The sequence below is a fragment of the Topomyia yanbarensis genome, chromosome 2 (genome assembly GCF_030247195.1).
Source record: "Topomyia yanbarensis strain Yona2022 chromosome 2, ASM3024719v1, whole genome shotgun sequence".
NCBI lineage: Eukaryota > Metazoa > Arthropoda > Insecta > Diptera > Culicidae > Topomyia > Topomyia yanbarensis.
This window is the reverse complement of record NC_080671.1, coordinates 329,889,398-329,909,031: the sequence shown is the minus strand read 5'-3', so window position 1 is coordinate 329,909,031 and position 19,634 is coordinate 329,889,398. Positions and strand designations below refer to the sequence as shown.

Genomic DNA, 19,634 nt, shown 5'->3' with positions numbered 1-19,634 from the left:
AAGTTTGCAATTTGAGTTTTTCGTCCTTCTGGGAGCGTAATAAGCTATCGTTTGTGTGAATTTTGGTTTCGGAATACGTACTGCTCAGTATAATTTACCATAGGATTATCACTAGTTTGGATTTAACTCCATCTTTAAATATGCCATCAATTTGTTTCATATATGCATATAACTTTATAACCACGAATTTAACCCTGACATTCGTGCCAATTCAAATAACTTACGACATTTTAGTTAAACAAGTATTTTTTTCTCCCGTGGATAAAAACTTTCGTGAATTTTTTCACTGGGTTGGCAGGCCCGTAGTCAGGATTTAGTTTCGGGAGGGGCTTAAAAATTATTGCATAAATGAAGTTCTTAGTGAAAACAGACACTAAAAATTCTAAAAATATGTTATCTGTTACAAGAAAGGCTATAGGCTATCGACGAATTGAATTTGATTATTATTATTAATTTACAAGTTACAGTTTTCTCTAATTACAAAAATGAATATTTGAGAGTTCAAAGTATTTAGGGATGCTTGAAAATGCAACGTATTCTAGACTAAACGTTTGCAAGGTGTAGAAGACGCTAAATTTGAATGAGTAGAAAAATATATCTGTGAAATCCAAGCTTTCGTTACAAGGAATGTCCGAACAAAGTGAATGTCGAAATTTGCTTCACATCATCTAATTGAGCAGGCGATTTGTATATGCGGAAAATAGGTTCAACTCATATTTCCATCATTAGACGTCTCGCTACTATGAGCAATTCTGTGATTTCACCCGAAGTTTGCGTTAACTCAACTTTATGAAATGTTAAATGGTCATGTCGTAATCATAAAAATCCTGAAACTCATTTTTTTTTCGTTTGACTCTCGTGGGGAATGGGTTAAAGATTATCTTCGACAATATGATCAGACAACTGAGAATAACTTTTTATTTATTTATTTAAGTAGATTCTTTCACAGATCCTATATTTTCTGAAATTGATGCTTTTTATATCGTTGGACTTACGAATTAAAAATATCGTAGACTGACTTTTCTAGTTCAGAAGAATTCCTAGATCCCAAAATCAAAATGTAAACTGTATGCATAAAACTACTGATTTGACTACAAAGCAAGAATATGAACTTTAGCACTATTGACTTTTAGCAATCTTGCAAAACCGTTGGGACTTGATAAGATTACCTAGATTGGGCCAATATTACATGTGAATATTTGAAGGTTTTACTTCGGATTTCATGGGTTTTTGGACAATGCAAAATGTATACCTCAAGGATTTAATCTATTATTGAAAACTATCCAGAATTTAATCTATATGTCAATTACTATTAAAATTATGAACACGTATAAGTTATTGTTGGAAAAACTTTTTTACCGATAAGTTCTTCGTCATACAATTACATTCAAAATGTTTCTTTTCTTTTTAAGTTTTTGTTGGCAAAATATAAAAAAATAGAAAAAATGGTTTTTTTCGATTTTAATTTTTAAGAAATTATTGTTTTTGTGAAAAACGACACAAATTTTTTCCAGTGTATATTTGTTTCGTACATGAATATTTATTCCCTGAAACTCGTTCTCAGAAAGTTTGGCTGTATAAAATACAACAATCGAACAAAAGAAATTGTGAAATAATGCACGTACAAATGTTTACGCCCTTTAAAAAAATTACTCCTTAGTCAAAACAATCTTACTGATTGTGAAAAATGTTTAGTCTTCCATGCGCGTGAAACGTGTAAAGTTTCACAGGAATCTATCAGTGGCGTCTGTCTCAAATGGCACGTTCCCCATGCTGATCGGAGATTTGTACCTTGCCAAGAATCGTCTTTTCGTCTTTATTTCTATTCTTTGATTTGTGCATCCATGGAGTAGAATGCACGTATTGGACCAACACACATCGGAGTGAAGAGGTTTATTGTGAAAGAGAAGAGTGGTGGTTCGTATGAAAAGTGCAAAGAGCGTTTTTTATTCTTCTCTTTACTTGCTGAGGTGCATTACATCCTTGACCGTATTTGGCCGGAGCACCACTTCTTGCTTCTGCTACCCACTCATCTCGATATATTACTACAGCATGAATTATAGCAACAGTTTCTTTGGAATTCAGATAAGGCACACAATATAAGAGTAACTATTTTAGTCGTTCGCATCGCACTGGCTCGAGCAAAAGTATAAAGCACACTGAATTTCGGGACCATTATCTTTGGTGGTTGAAAATAAATTTCTTCAACTTGTCCTCAAGAATTTGTTCAAACTAAATGAGCTACAAAGCTACAAAGGTAGCCGAAAAACAGGATTTTTAAAACATTTTTTTTATTTCTGGCTACGTGCCTGTGGGTTGGCATTCTATCGATATCAAAATTGTCTCAGTAGGGGGGCATGGGAAGACCTGACCAGGTTTTCAGTAAAACTTAGGCGTACAAATTCATGATTCTTTGGAGATTTTTTTACTGTTTGAAAAGTTCTATTTGGGAAGACTTGACCAGTTACTTTTATTTGAAAAATAGTCATTACGTACAAAATTTACTATTCTTTGTTTCTAGTTTATTTAATTTTTTGTTTATTTATGTGATTTTTAGCTGTGGAGAAAAACGTTTCAGTTTGTTTTTTCGATTTGATGTTTTATTCTGCTTGTTCTTAGCAGTTATCATTGTGCAGTGATCGGCATTTTGTTTACTGATCACCGAATTTTCAAAAGAAGATAGGGAGTCTAGTTCTGTACGGTGCTCAACTTTTTTTTTAATTCTCAAAGTCCTCTTCATTCATATTGTGACAAATGTCAAAGTAAGCTCAGATGCCAAATTTCAAATCATTTGGACAATTTTTGACCCCTATTTACCTCGATTGTAGTTGTAGCCATTGGAACTACAGGAAAATATGAGGGAAAAATACATTCAATATTGTAGCTTTTAAATTATGTCTCAGAAAATTATAGTTTATAACTTTCTTAATCACACAACCATAGCATTTGATCTAAAATAAGTGTCCTCCTGAAAATAGGAGGAATTGGGGGTTTGTGATATTTTATCCTAAAAATATCCTATTTTCAATATTATTTTGTTTTATTTTGTGTTTTTGTAAAATCTTTAACAAACAGCTGAAAACAATAATTACGCTACCGTAAAACGGGGGAACATTGATCAATTTTCCTACATTTTTTCGAATAACTTTCTTCAAATCAGGTAAATGTAACTGTGTGCATTTTTAAAACAAGTACTGATACCCATAGATTGGAAACGTCCGAATTGTTTGGTAATTTATTTCGTTTTACTGTAAAAATAAAATAAATTTGTTGTAAATTTTCATTCGTTGTTTTCGGGGTAGCTTTGATCGGCAAAATATGTGTATCGAAATAAGAAATAACGCTCCAAATGTTGTGTAAATCGCAGGCGATTTTATCGCCCGATATTCTGTCGTCTAGTAAGAAAACAAAATTGCCTGGAAGGATACGGCCGACTTTGATCGCGCTTTTTCGGGAAAATAGTCGAAATAAAATAGTTGGCAATTAAAATCTCGGATCTTTAAAATAAATTATTGGACGAAAATATTTACGGTTTCCAAAAAAGTGATCAGTTCAGTTTAAGTTGGTTGATTTCATTAATATACAAGGAATTGGTTGAACAGATTGAAACTATGCATGAAAGTTGTATCGTTTTCAATTTGAGTTTGTGTTCATAAAAGGTACATTAAATGACAAAATAATCGTTTCCGGTAGCCATGTTTAGAATATGGTTTGTATTTTGTTTCGATGATTTTGTTAGAGGGAATCATCTTATCGTACGTTACTGAAAAAAATCTCATTTGATCAAACTTACCCCGGTGATCAAAGATACCCCGTTTTACGCTAACATTAATTCGTTATAAAAGCAAATTTAGCGAATGGTCAGTTGGAGTTTATTGTTAATAGTAATGGAACCGAAAATTTTGACGGGCTACACCTTGACAATCCGGATCAACATTTTTTTATCGCCTTTACTATATAATTCTTTCGAATTTGAATCGCTATTGAAGTTCAACCTTATTAAAATTTACTGGTAGCATCTACGAAAGTTTTCTCCAGTTGTTGTAACCGTTCCAACTCCAAACAGTGTTGTCATTATATAAAAGAAAAAATGTTTATCCGCAGGATTGCAGTTGAATACGACAAAGCACTGACAAAGTAAACCAAAGCAGTGTAGAAGATTGCCTTCTACAGTGATCAGATGATCTCGCCAACGACTAGTTCCATAATCAGCTATGAAGTATAACATAGGAGTCTCTGTTGCCATTTCTGGAAGAGTGGTGCTCTTCATGTGGCCTTTTAATTATACCCTTTAGCGCATTTTCTTTTACTGAATCTGCATCCTTTGCTCTTTTTGAGCCACAACTTAGATTCTATTTCCCGATAATTGCTAGAACCCTTGCCGTGTCGTCCGTAATATTCTGGTACAGTTCATGATATCTTGCTAGGACCATTAGTTTCAAATCTTCGAATTGATCCACAAAATTGTTCGCATTATGTACAAGTGCTTCAAAATCCAATGTAATCAAAAGTCCGTTATAAGCAGTCGACATCGGATTATCTTTAAGGTAAGTTTCCATTTCACCTCGTTGACGGAAAACATCACGATCGGCGAAAGTGAGTTGCCACAATTCTATTGCTCGTGCTTTTGTGTTGGGCCCCGGACACAATAATTTTTGGTCGATTTTTAAATGTTCCATATCATTTGCGGGTATTATTGGAGCCTCGTCGGGAAGTGTGTCGAGCTGGGGCACATTTTGTAGTTTGTTCCGGAGTATAACTCTCTCTCTCTCTCTCTCTCTCTCTCTCTCTCCTGATTTACGCGCAAGATACTCCATATGATAATGGAGTCGCCCTGAATGGCGATTCTTACCACGAGCATTCGGATGGAACCACAAGGCTTGTGGAACATCACATGTCGCTGACGCAAGCACTGGATATCTTTTAACTAGCAATTGCGCTAGCAAGTTTTTATAGAACGAAGAAGGGCGCAATCCACAATTTGATCGAAGGGAATCACATAAAACGGTTTTTATTGTTTTCAAACACTGCTCATTAGGTTTTTGTTCTTTATATTTCCATTACATCGGTTCCAGTTTGTGTTGTACTAAATATTTCGTCAACATTGGTAACCTTTTCTAGTTGAATTGCTTCGTACGAGGAGTCATTCTGTTGTGCTGCAATTGTTGGATCATTTTCGTCGTCGCTTTCGCGTCGTTCAATGAACGTGGAATCGTTTGTTAATTCCTTCCGCATTCGTTGAACCATATTAATCGTTTTTGTTTTCAGTTGTAGCCTTATGAAATCCTGCTAGAAATGTTATAGTTACCAATTATTTACCAATTATTTACAGCAAATGACAAGTTGTGATAACGAAGAAACCTTTATGGCAAATTCGTTCTATTTCCATCATTTGAGCAATTATTCTACATAGCATGCGTGTTGTTACTAAATATAACTGGCAACCATGCATACAAACGCGCAAGTACGAAACGCAAAAATCGATGCGTTTTAGCAGGAAGAAGAACGCCAAGTAATCGCTTGCTCGAACAGGAAGTGAGGGATTCCGACACTCATTCTGTGTATGACTTTTGAGACGATAGGAAGTACTGTACCATCGTTGTAAAATTTGGATACGACAGAATGTTTCGAGATCGTCGATCCTTTCATTTAATAATCTTGATTGAAAAATCGTCTCGAGACATACTTTTTATTACTGTTTTCAGGTACCCAAAACGAGATTGTTGTATGTTGAAAAATTTGCTCTATGTTCAGGTGAAACACGCACTACGTATTTACGGACTGCTATATTACCACATGAAACACAATTACGATGTATATCACTAGAAGACTAATTACCGACTGACTCCTTACAATTTGACCCAAAAGACTTTTATCATATCGTCTGTGTAGACATTACTCTGAGAGAGTCTCAGACCTAAACAAAACATTCTTTCCACGCTCGCGAGAGTAAAGACCCCGGTGGATGAATCAGTAGTTCATTATGACTCATACTCGGAGGCCTTTACTTTGTACAACAGCGTCGCCGTTTTCTGCTAGCAGCAACAAACTGTGTTTAATTAAACAAAGTGTTTATTCGTTTCCGTAAGCATATGGCTTGGAAAGCGCGAGTGCATCAAAATATCAGCTTAGCTTAAGGCTGTAGCTGGTGATGTAACCCAGGGAATTAAGTTCCCTGGTGCACCACTTGGAGAAATTTGCCACGGTTGATGCTGGCCGAAAACTATGGGCGCTGCATGCCCCCTTACTTACTGAGCTTGATGTTTTCCTCGGAGAGACGCATCATCAAGACAATTGCGCGGGTTATATATAAAATTGGTGTCAAAAAGTCTTTTGTGTCCTAACTCCTAAGATTGCCATTACAACTTTATGTGTGTTGTTACTATAAGAAAAACGAAAATATTTACAATTTTCTATCAGAGGTTTTTCTTTTTAACAATATCCTAACTTTATGATGGTCCTAGTGTGCACCCCTGCTGTCCTTCTCGCGGCTTGCCCAATGCTTATACCGGTGTTCTCACCAGTGTGCTGCCTGGCTGCTTCCTCTCGGGTCGATAGTGGTTTTCGGGACTTTGATTTCGGGGCACCTTCTCTGGTCCTGCATCTTCCTAGGGGTATACTGTCTTCATGTTTCGTTTATATTCGCACAAGTCAGAGTTTGGTGTTTCTGACTGTGCCTTCCTTCCGCCTTGCTTCGGGATGTCCAACCACCAGTGTCTAACATGTCGGTGGCTCTCTTTCGCCGCAAAGTCGGTTTTGGTAGTTCCGTCAGCGTATAGCGCCTCATTATTATATTGGTTCTTAACAACGAAGCAAAGCTGTTGATGTCAATTTTTACGCATTCCATTGATTGTAGGCCGAGAAATTGATGAATTAATGAGGCACCCTGCTTAGTATGGTGAAAATAGGTACTTTACCCTACATGGTATTGTTAACCATTCGGTTATGAAAGAAAAGTACTCTGAAATCTTACTTACCATAATCAACTATATCCATCCTAGAGAGTACCTGAAAATTACAATTGCCAAGGTGGACTGATGCGCCACTTGTGAAACCAAATCGAAATTCTCCTATTAATATTTAGAAAGATAGTAGTGCACTCCTTCGTATGCCTTTCTGCTGTATGCCGCAACAAATCATACATTTTTTGCAGCTGCGTGACATAATTCATGAATATTGTAAGGATCATAGCGTAGTTGGTAAATCGATTACCATGTATGCAGCTCACCTGGGTTCGATTCCCAACCACGCACATAGGGTTCAAGAATGACCTAAGACTGAAACCTCTATAAGTGAAATAAAAAACTACAAGGGGCAGCCCTATGGGGTTGCACGAGCTGTAGACGTAGGACTATACTACTTAATGTAAAATATTTATTTTCTTAGTACATTTATAGTAATAATAAATCAAATATATTTCTTACGTATGGTTTAATCACAACCAATCAACATCGAGTATTACACATTGAACCAAACCTTCTTGGTTATCAGGTCATTTCATTTGTAGTTGGTGATCGAATCCGATTGAACTTATTTAAGAAGATATGAAGAAAGAAGACAGAAAACTGTAACCGAACTAATATCTGTAAACTAAATCTTTATAGCATAAGATTAGCTTGTAAAAACTTTTCGATTGTTTGTGGTAAAAACCCCGGTCCAGTGAAGAGAAATCAAATTTTAGACAATATAATCACATTTCATGTATAGACCAGAACGCTTGGTCTAGTTTTATTTTGCCATTATTGTAACTTTCCTAAAGTACCCATACAAATATAGCGAATGCAGTGGTCCTAATCATATATCGAAGCTATACCCAAGTAGCAAATCGCAACTAGTTTTAATTGTCTAAGTACAAACTATGTTGCAACGAGAGACCAATACAGTTATTTTTGTTGCACTGGTTGAACATAGATAACATCAAGGTTATTTAATAACATATTTTGTCACCAAATAGTCATTTATGTTGCCAGCTAGAACATGTTTATTAATGTTCCGAACTGGTTGCTGATGCTGCAGAGCTTGTTGAAATTTAGTTGTGATTTTGATTTTGTTGTATGTATTTTGACACTTGCACGGTTGTCAAACACCAAAATTCTTACTGAAAACGTTTCAGTTTACAAAGTCGTATTCGTGTTATACGAATGTATCCGTCACATATCATCATTACGCCTTTCAGCACAAACTCACATGTATTAATAAAATGCTTTCGCAACATTGAATCCACTAGTTCACAATTAATGCTTAGCAAAACAAAAAATAAGTTATATTTTTGTGGGCATTACATTGCGAAAATTCACCGATGACACTTCGTGCGCTCCACTTGATATTATAGAAGCATTGAGCTGTGCGGTGGCGCCAACTATAATATGTTCGGTGTATCGGAAAAATATAAACAAATGGCATGTATGCTATTGCTGATTTTAAACGAAGTGATTAAATTCCTTCAACACTGATTATATAATTGATATATTTGAAAATAATTTCGGAACTAAGAACAAGAAAAATAGTAGATAGATCGGAATGAGTAGTATGAATTTGAGATATATCGCTTACTTGGAGTACCTTCCGGAAACAATAGAAAAGTTAACGTGATCTAAGGAGTACTCCTATTTAACAAATTTCTTGTTTAATAATTGAAGCGTCTGAAAATACTAGCCCATGATATGCAAATTTTGAAAATAGATTTTTTTTGTATTTTTGCTGAATGACATTTTGTCTAATAATTCAAAAAATTTCTTGAGAATTCCACCCGGAAAGGAACCGTTTACAAAGCACGTAGACAAAATACCGGCATTTATTTGTAGCATTTATTTGTAGCATTTATTTGACGATTGGGATTATTTGCTAACTGAGTTGATACAGAATCCCTAACTTTTTTTAATTGTTGCAGCCTTCATGAAAAAAACCTACGCTTGAATTACGTTTTGATATTTTTGATAATTTATGAAAAAAATTACCTTATTATGAGGCTTATTTTTGGTTAAATAGGTATGAAAAACAAACAAAACTGTGTTGTCGGTAATCAAATACTCTCAGTTCCTATTTTTTCGAAAAATATCAAAGTTGCAAGTAAATTTATTTTTCAATTTTTAATCTCGTGGTTCACTCGCGGAACATATGTGTACCACTGGTTGCGTTATTTCCAATTTCAGTTCCTGTAACCACTGAGTCCTTATTCCTATCCATTCATTTGTTATAAGATGCACAAGTATAAATACATATGATTTACCGTTGGTTTAAAATAGCTCCTATTTTAGTGGAAGTTGTTTATTTTTATTGCGTCCTGTAATAATATTTCCATGTGCTTCTCATAGAAATATGACCCAATAGTTCAACAATTAAGTATTAATGCTACTACTGCGGTAAAAACAAGATTTCCTTTAAAATTTCTCGTTACAATCATACATGTTTACATTTTTCCGATACACCGAACATCTTATAGTTGGCGCTACCGTACAGTTCAATGCTTCTATAATATGGAGCGCATGAAGTGTGACAGGTGAATTTTGTCAACGTAATGGAAACAAAAATTCGACTTAATTATTATCTTGCTGACCTTTAGTTATGAATTGGTCAATTCAGTGTTGCAAATGCTATTCATCAATACGTGTGAGTTTGTGATTCAAGGTATAATCATGATCTGTGCCTGATACGCGCGTATGACAAGAATATGACTTTGTAATTAGAACGTTTTCAGTAAGAATAGTATAGTACAGGGTCATATTAAGGAAAGGTATATTTGGATGTGAACTAAAAATTGTTCGATGAAGACAAACCGTACGCTGGAATGCAGTTGTTCACAAATCAAAATCTTTGCTCATTGATATAAATTTGCTCGAAAAGGGAATTGTTTCGCATTCACCAAAATCACATCCTAAATTTGGCCCTGGATGTCTAGAAAGCTATGTTTCTTATATGCATCATTTTCTAATGCATTGTAAATAAAACCTCAACCGGCACACGAATATTCATAAAAGTCTAGCGGTAAAGCGATTTATGTTCCTGATTTATGATAAATGTGTGATTTCATTGAATAATGTTGGATTTCTTATATGATTCGGTTTGCTCCTTGACAAAATGAGTTTTATTTTGTTGATAATTTGGTTTCACCAAGAGCGCGTGAAATAATATGAAGTGGAATAAAATATCACTCGATAGACCCTGATGCGCAGTAAAATTTGATGCTTAATTGGCAATTTTTGATATGAAGAATGACACTACTGTTCAAATTTAAATAATCAACATATATTTTAACTTGGTCTTCATTTTCATTTCCACTGGTAACATAATCTTAACATATTTATAAGAAAATAAGTAACATTTCAGTTGCGATTGACAGTCTAGGTGAACGAAAAAATGGTATGATTAAGTAATCTTGTTGCGACCTGCATTCAACATGTTGACAACAATATGATTTCATTTAGTTATTCTCGCATGGTTATTCCAACGAAACGGGAACAAGTTTTTACTGTTCTGCTCAATCATAATCATGTTGAAAATCGGCCTAAAACTGCGCTTTTTAGGTCGCACAGGAAGTTAGATGTCAGTCACAACAGCACCTATTTTTTGTTGCCAACTGGTTGTGAAATAGTTACTGAAACAAAAATTGCTACTTGGGTAAATATACAAGAATCGAAAACAATTCTATATATGGACTATATATGGACAAGATGCGTTTTTGAAATGGTTTTTCAAGTGGCAGTGTATTCATTAATAAATACGCTTTGTAGTAGTATTATTAGTAGAACCAAAATACTATAGGCTGAGTGGAAATGAATCAGGTGAAGGGGAAATGAATCAATGAATTGATCGAACGTAAATAATAAACTTTCGTTGTGCAATTTAGTAACAAATTAGATCTAACTACCTACACATTCGACTCAAACACAAAGCAAAATGAATGAACGCTGATGATGATGGGTAGAGCGAAAGAGACAACTAATACCACGAGCTCACATGTACAAACTATTTTGTGTACGAATAATTATACATAAAATTGTGCTGGAAACGAGCACAACACAAAAGATAGCATAGTGTTTGAACGGCAAGCACAGTCGCATTCACTGGGTAGCGTACCTCCACAGGCAGTGTAACGGACTTCTAACTCAGCTACACTGGCTGTGAAAACACACAACGCAGTGACCTGCTTCGTAGGCCGCTCAACTGGCAACTGAGCTGCACTGGCAGTTCAGTTCAGTTCAGACAGTTACTTTATTTCATATTTTTGTAGTGTAATACATTTTACAAGTTTTTTAAGTGATGTAGAATACCTCTTTTCAGCTTTGGATTATTTTTGTACAGTTTGTACTAGTTGGATATTTAATATTTGTTTCGATTTTACTCATTAGAGAGATTGTTTAAATTTAGTATTGAATTCTAACTACTACTTAACCTACTATTTACAACTTAACCTACACTGAAAAAAATCCAAACGTTAATTCTATTTGCTTCAAACCGCTTAAAATTCATATGAAGAAGAAATGCTATTGTTATCTCGCGCACACATATCTTCTATGTGTCAACTGTATAAACTATGTATGAACACACATAAGTTATATGTGCATATTGTTATAGAATGGGGTTTTATGTGCCCAATAGTTATGAAATGTGAATGTAAGATTAATATTTCTTGTAAATACACACATTAGGTTTATGTGCCAGCAAATAGTGTCTATATGCCTCCGTTAATTGCAAAAATCTATGTGTAAAATCAATAGGCATAACGTTTACTTTTTTTTGAGTGTACCTTAACCTACTATTTACAAAATTATTTTAATGAACATTTATTGATAGAGAGAATTTACAAGTGGAAATTCTGATAATGAGCATTTTTCTCTGAATTTTGATTTTGTTGATGCCATTTTGTCTTCGACTGGCTGGATATCAGCTAGTTGGTGTAAGTCAGTTGTTCGGGTACCATATGGTAGGTTCAGAATCAAGCGGAGGGTTCGATTTTGGGCAATCTGGATCTTCTTTTTGTGTGTTTTTGCACATGATTCCCACACAGGTGATGCGTAATGTATCATTGGGGAAATAATTTGTTTATAGACGGCTAATTTATTTGTTATCGAGAGTCTGGATTTGCGATTGATTAGTGGATAGAGACAACGAACGAGGGTGGAGCATCTGGTGAGGATTTTGTTAACATGTGGTCTAAATGTTAGTTTAGAGTCCACAGTCAACCCTAAGCTGCACTGGCGAAATCCGTCCGTTTAAATAGTCGATGATCACGTCATTCATAGAAGCGTAGCGCGCTAGGTACACAAATCTGTAGTGCTGGACTAGGGAAGCGTTACCTTCTGTGTGTAAATGCGCGATATTTTGACTAGGTTGTTCATTATTTAAATTTTTAATGCCATGATAACAAAAATCTTTGAGTTTATCTATTGGAATCTATTCTTAGAAGTATTTCGGGGCGATATGTGCAAAAAAATGGAAAATTTATCGTGAGATGGCTGAATTATATGCCTTTCAAATTGGACTACTTTTCGTTACATAACATTTTTGTAGAATTTGCAACGTGCACCCCTATATCGAAAACAAAGACGTCAAAAAATGCTTCCGGACAATAATCAAGCTTCACGTAATTTAAACATTTTTAGTGCTGCTTGTAACCTGTAGTATGATTGCTATTTGAATCGTTTCCACTGAAATAAAATAGTGTCACTATGTTCTTCTACTATTTTTAGTTTGAAGCTTCTTTACTTATTCGTTAAATTTGAACCTTCCCATTTCTTTACACTTCTTTCAGGCCCAGGAGACGACACTGAACGACACCGGCCCGTACGAGGAGTATGAACTCTTTTACCGACATTCGTCCACCATGACGGCTGTGTACTGTGTGGCCTACTTTGTAGTGTTTATCGTTGGCCTGGTTGGGAACAGTTTCGTCATTGCCGTGGTATTCCGAGCGCCCCGGATGCGCACCGTGACTAACTTTTTCATCGTGAACCTGGCCGTGGCTGACGTGCTGGTGATAGTGTTCTGTCTGCCGGCAACGCTGATGAGCAACATCTTTGTGCGTAAGTAGATTACTTATTTTTGTCCAATTTGTGAAACTTTTGGGTAGCGATAAATCGAAGAAGTCGACATGTCAAGAAGCAGGCATCTTTTACCTTGTATCATACAAGTTCTGTCGATTATTGGGATTAAGGAATGCAAAACAAAACATACTGAAGTTCTAATTAAGCTGATGAGAGTGGGTGAAAACCAAATTTTCTTCACTACGGAGAAAATCGATTATAATCACTTTTTTGTGTGAAGCACACAACAGCTATAAGTATATTAGTTATGGAATTTGCGTTTTGATTTAGTCTTGTCAAAATACGACATTAACTTGGAATCGAACTAAGGTAGCACCAGATCATCAGCTTAACCAGAACTGCTTCTTTTGCGAGACTTCATGCTTGACTAGATGGTTGCTCAGAAACAAAAATTGCATCGGAGCAATTGCTCGATGAATACTATAATCATCACGTTTTTGTGTCTTTCGTTTGTAATTATGAACCATTTTGCATAAAACTAATAAATAATAACAATAAAAATATATCTCAATTTGATAAATAAATATTTTCTTAGCAAAAAAGCGGTCGGATTTACCCCAATATTTAGAGGTCGGATTTGCCCCACCGCGTCATTTTTCATTACGATGCAATTAAAGAAAATATGAAAAAGGTTGAACTAAATTCATCTATGGACTTTGTAGGACTTAAATAAAATAATTTAAATCCACTTACATTTATTATGCAATCACTTTAACAATCAAAAATATCCTGTAGTCAATGCACAAAAGTCAAATCAAAAGTTGTAAAAACACACTTTTTGTCGTATGAGCATCTCAATGTAGACTAATAAAATGCTGTCATACCACCATTATGATTATTTTCTACACGACAACATTGATATTAGTTCGCGTAGTGTTTCTGATTTTCGGTAACAGAGGGGGGTCGGGTATACCCAACGGTTGGATTTACCCAACCTTACCCTAAGTACAGGAATTCAAGTGTTTACCATTTGAAGGCGTACTGGAACTTGTGTTACGAAGACGAGGAATGCCTTGAAGTACGTATCAATGGTATTACTGATAGAAAAGTTAGTCGTGATAATGACCATATGCTAACGTATGCGACCTGGAATGGACTTGCCTCCTCGCCACCACTAGGTAGGGTTCGTCGCGGTGCGGATGTGGGCGGTAAATGGATAGTCCGCACCGCAAACGCAAAAAAATAATAAAACCGCACCGCTTACCGCAACCGCATTGCATTTACCGCACCGCACCGCGCGGTAATGCGGTAAATGCGGTAAAAATCATGAATTTTACAAATTGTGCTGAAAAATTATTCATTTGTTTTGTATAGCCATATATAGTAAAATGTTATTCTTATTTACACGAAAATTATCTTTGACGGACTCCTCAGAATGTAACATTTTTGAAAATATCAAACTTTGCAAGTTTTATTAAGAGTGGTAAGGCTTTTGGCGTCAAAAAAACACTTTTTTTGTCAAAAAAACACGTTTTTTGACACACTGTCAAAAAAACACGTGTCAAAAAAACACAACAAAAACACACAAAAAAACACTCGATTGTTTTTTTTAAACTTTGCGTGAAGCGAACTGATAAAAACTTTTGTACATTATAGCGTATCATTTCAATAACGTACTGTAATTTTTCCATGCAGAAATATCGACAAACGACTCGGTGGTGAAGCTTTTTGTAGAACGTCTCTGGAAAAACATGATTTGCGGTGTTACCTGCCATTCAAAAATTACTTAACCGATTTCTTTCAAACTTTGTATACAGGTTCTATGTAAAAATACCTAACTCCTACGTTGAAGTTTCGAGATAAATTTTCAATTAAGGCAAAAACTGTCCAAACTATGCAAAATTTTGTAGGAGTATTTTGTAACTTTTTGAAAGTAAAGCTTTCGAAGTTAGTGTAGGGCATTGCGATTTTTTTGTGTTTCTCAAAGTCTCCCTCAAGGTCTTCCTTCATATTGTGACAAGTGTCAAAGTTGCTAACTTTGACACTTGTCACAATATGAAGGAAGACCTTGAGGGAGACTTTGAGAAACACAAAAAAATCGCAATGCCCTACACTAACTTCGAAAGCTTTACTTTCAAAAAGTTACAAAATACTCCTACAAAATTTGGTAGAAAATATTCCCAGTTGGACGAACAATGGACGCACGCAAAAAAAAATCCTCCAAATTCGTTTGGTTTGATGATGATAGTTACATTCTTTGGATTGTTTTTAAGTCGTAGTATCATTAGTTCATCTCTAAGTTCTCCAAATAAATCAAAATTCACAGTTGAGAAAATGTCATCGAAAACGATTACGATTTCACGATTGCTAAGAGGAATCAGGAGAAATTATGCATTTTGTGATTAGATTTGACAGTGCGTTTATGTATTTGAAAAGGTTCGTTTGAAAGTTTTTACTTTGAAGTATAAAATAAATAGTTTTCAAAATATGTCTTAAAAATAATGGTGCCAAATTATATTGGTCACAGCTTATAGATTTTATTTCTTAGTAACGGTATGTTTTATCATATTTGAATGACCAAAAAAATCAAGTAGCGATAGGTCGACTACAGATTATATTCGGAATTCTTTTCAAATCATTGTCAAGTCTATGGAAATTAGAGTAATTAAATGTTTATCATGTTTCTCTATTGTAGGGTAATAAATAAAACTCGAACATTTTGACAGAGAGATGTTCCTAATAATGACATTGCTAAGCATTCGTTCAGAAAATAAATCTAGTTGCGTCCTTCTCAAATGGTAAAAGTCATATTTCACTTTTTAAAGCAGACTGCAGACTTTATCAATTATTTTTTGAAGTGCGGTTGCGGTAATACCGCGCGGTAAAAGCTCATTTCCCGCACCGCATCCGCGGGAAATAATGTCTCACCGCACCGCAGTTTTTGCGGTGCGGGTGCGGTAAATACCGCGCTGTTGCGGTAATTACCGCAACCGCGACGAACCCTACCACTAGGGAGCAGCCACGCTTCCAACGGCTATGTTATTCATAATACCGTAAACCGGGGTGACTTTGATCATCGGGGTGTCTTTGATCACTCGAAACTTTTTTCGTAGATCGCTTATTAAACCAGAATAGTTTACCGAATCATTTTAATTTGAAATGATTTTTACTCTAAACTTATAAAATACTGATTTGTTATACTTTTTTAGTGTATTGTTCGGTTTTTGGGTACAACAACTACAAAACACCGAAATTTAACTTTCCCATATTTTACGAAGCTTCGTAAAGTGTCTATTTTTTATAAAACAAATAAATCTCAGATTTGAGCAAGAGTAATAAATTACAAACGAATTTTTATTTTCCTTTAGATTTAGATGTGCCAAATTTAGTTTCAAGAGTTTGCTTATTTTAAATACATTTTTTTGTGAAACTAGTTGGCAATTATTTCAAATTATTTTAAGCTAAAATTTGCAACATTTTTTTATTGTTCAGTATTCCAACGTGTTAAAATGGATGAAACTTTTTCTTCATTGATAAAGCACTGAAATAAAACTATTTTAGCAGTTTTAAAGGGTTTCAGAATATTTTATTCTAGTTGGACACAAATTATACGCATTTTGGTTATTCTAATTGTACAGTACATTGAAATACTTTTTATAATATCAATTAATATCTATTTAACAATGAGTATCTTTCCAGAATTAGTTTAAACAAACATTTGAATGAAAAACATTGACATCAACAACTTAATGTGGGTGAACATGCAGGTTATCAAAGTCACCCCGGAATACGAAAATGGACTTAAACTTGAAATTATTTTTGGAAAAACAGCTGTAAGCGGATAATTTTAGGTAAAATCATTCAATCTTGTTCTCCATAGATCAGTACATGGTTTAAAAATATTAAACTTGAAAAAAATGAGTTGCCTCTAAAAATATGTAATGGTTACTTCGAAAAGTGATCAATGTCACCCAGGTTTACGGTACTTTACTTCACAACAGAACAGAACAATGCAATGCATCTTTTCGACTTACCGACTAGTCTATCATTTCGTAACCCGTATAAACTACTTAATTATGCAAATAAAAACTTTACTTTTGTTACTTAGAAAACATTGAAATTTTGTTGAGTATTTTTCTATCAGTGACAGCTTTTCATTACACTCATTTTCTGACAGCTTCTCATAGTTACCAAAAATGAGTATATTCGGCGCACTTACTGGGTAGGCCCGTAAATCCAATGAGTCTAACCGGACAATAAGCCGGAATTCTGACTGGATGTAATTAGCATTCCTAGTCCTAGTTCCACAACCGATTCTGATTGGAATCGGTTGTATCATTGAAATCAGATAATAACTCTAGCCAGCCAGAATTCCAGTTCCTCATTTTCCGGCTGAACTTTACTGGAAAAGCGTCTGGCTGAATTTTGACAGAGTTGCCAGTTTTCTTGATATGGCGTCTTCATTTACTCCCGATTACTACTACCTGCGATCAATCGAGCCAACGAATCTGGGATAGAGTTTTTTCATAGTAGATCATTAGAAGATAACCTGCAACGAAACCTAAAGAAAAATTCATATCCGATGAGTGTTTTATCTAGGTATCATCATTTTACAAACGCATCCACAATTTTACCGACGGATTTACACTCAACACAACCAACCATTTAACATCATGTGCAATTTCGTCCGAACACGTTTGATTGGGAATGTTTTGTTGTCGATGAAATGATGAATCGTTGTGAACTTGCAGTAAACATATTCAGAGCAGAAGGAAAATGGAAATTGAAATCTCGTGCTACTACCGAAGTGTAAGTTGTGTAACCGAGAACTGTGGTCTAGGCGAACGACACTGCGCCGCGGAAAACGATGCATTCGAGCAGGACGCCTTTTCGCGTTTTCATCATGTGGAAAAGAGGGTGGAATATTGGATAAGAAAAGTTGCAAATCAATCTGCTTTGTGATGGTAGTTTCCCTCTATAGAACATTTCAAATTGTGACAATGGAAACATGCATCAGCAGTCGGAATTCATGACTTCACGATGATCCTCGTGGGAATGTTGAAGGAATGCTGATGCAGAGTTGTGGATTGTCTGATTCTTTTGAAATATATTTGCATTCAACACTCCCGCGGTTGGCTCAGTGTTGCGGTGAATTTTTAAACGAACGTAAGAGCGAGGTTCAAGGAATTGCTACCATCGGAGTGAATGCTGATGCTGAATGTTAGCTAGAATTTTTTAAACGGGGTGAGATATAAAGTATACTCGTGTAACATTCGCGAGAAAATTTTTATTCTATAGCTTGTTGTTTGTTTATCTTCCGATACACATAAGTAATATATCACACTTTAAAAAAATACTGCATATACAAATCTAATAAACCTTCTTTCACAAATTGATTTATACGCAGGTTTCCTGGTTTCGATTCCCAACCCGGCACAATTGAATTTTTCCTAACCCAAAAAAGAGGGGGACTACCTTGATTGCTTCTATAACAAAAAACTCGCGTATCCTAAAAATAACTAGGATATTTATAAAGTTTCGTTGATCGTTTAAGTTAAATAACTTTGTCCGACAACGTCCAATCAATAGGCAACCTTCAACAAAGCAACTACAGCGATCGGAAAAGCTCATATTTGGCTTATGTCTTGTTCAGCTAATTACCATTAGAGTTCAGAAAAAAAGTTAAAAAAGGTCTATCTCAATAGGAAAAAATATTCTAAACAATAGAAAATGGTTATGAGAGTAGCCTTGGAACTAAAGAAATATATTTTTACAGTTCTGATTTTGTTAAACAAAGCATAACATATGATTCGATTATATCAGTGCTCCAAGATATTGTAAACCTAAAAAACATTGGTCTGAAAAAAACGAGTTATCAGCAATAAATATATAATTGAAATGCAACAATACATAATTGTTGCAATGTACATAAAAAGTTTTATTCCTTTACTGTAGTTCACATATGCCACATTTTTGCATTACATTGTGCGGTTTCAATTATTTTAACAATCTACTAGATGACCATTTTCTAGGAAACATTTTTAATTTCCACTTTTACACCGTAGCACCCTTTTTTCGCTGTGCAAGTCCGAGATTGAATCGGCCAGAACTGCAATGCCTGCAAGCATGAAGTGGTTATTCAATTACAAAACCAGTCCAATCGAAACATCATTTTGCCTGCCTGATTCGATTTCCACGCTGAATAAACGTGTTTCAACACATCCACCACTGCCGCGTCAGATGAAGACATCTTTGCGGGGAGAAAGCGAAAGAATCCACTCGGTTCTCGGAATGGCGCTGGGAATCCATTGAACAAACTATTGTGTTATTCTATCCTTAGACTGTAAATACTGCCATCTTTGCCATTTTTGTGAAGTGTTCAACTTCAATTTGCAATTTTAGTCTGTTGAGAAAGATTGTGAGTTCGTGCTGAAACTAGGCTAAATATTTGAAAAAATGTTTCTGTGAATATCAAGTCGAATAATAGCTTTACTGTAACCAAACTGTGAAAAATTCTATAAGGCTACAACAACACTACTAGGTGGATTAGATTCATTTTAACAAAGTTTACGGGCACCGTCAGCTATTATATGTAATAGGAAATCAATGGCTGAGCTATGAATAGAACACGATAGCTGCAATATGTAGGGG

The 19,634-nt window shown here is 35.2% G+C and overlaps 1 protein-coding gene across 2 annotated transcripts in view; it reads left to right on the top strand.

Moving 5' to 3' along the window:
• LOC131683879 (neuropeptide SIFamide receptor-like) overlaps positions 1 to 19,634 on the top strand; it is a 622,586-nt gene that overhangs the window by 45,975 nt on the left and 556,977 nt on the right. For both annotated transcript variants that reach the window (XM_058966252.1, XM_058966250.1), the window contains exon 2: positions 12,752 to 13,022. In XM_058966252.1, coding sequence (XP_058822235.1) covers positions 12,752 to 13,022 — 271 coding nt within the window. The remainder of the gene's footprint in view (positions 1 to 12,751; positions 13,023 to 19,634) is intronic.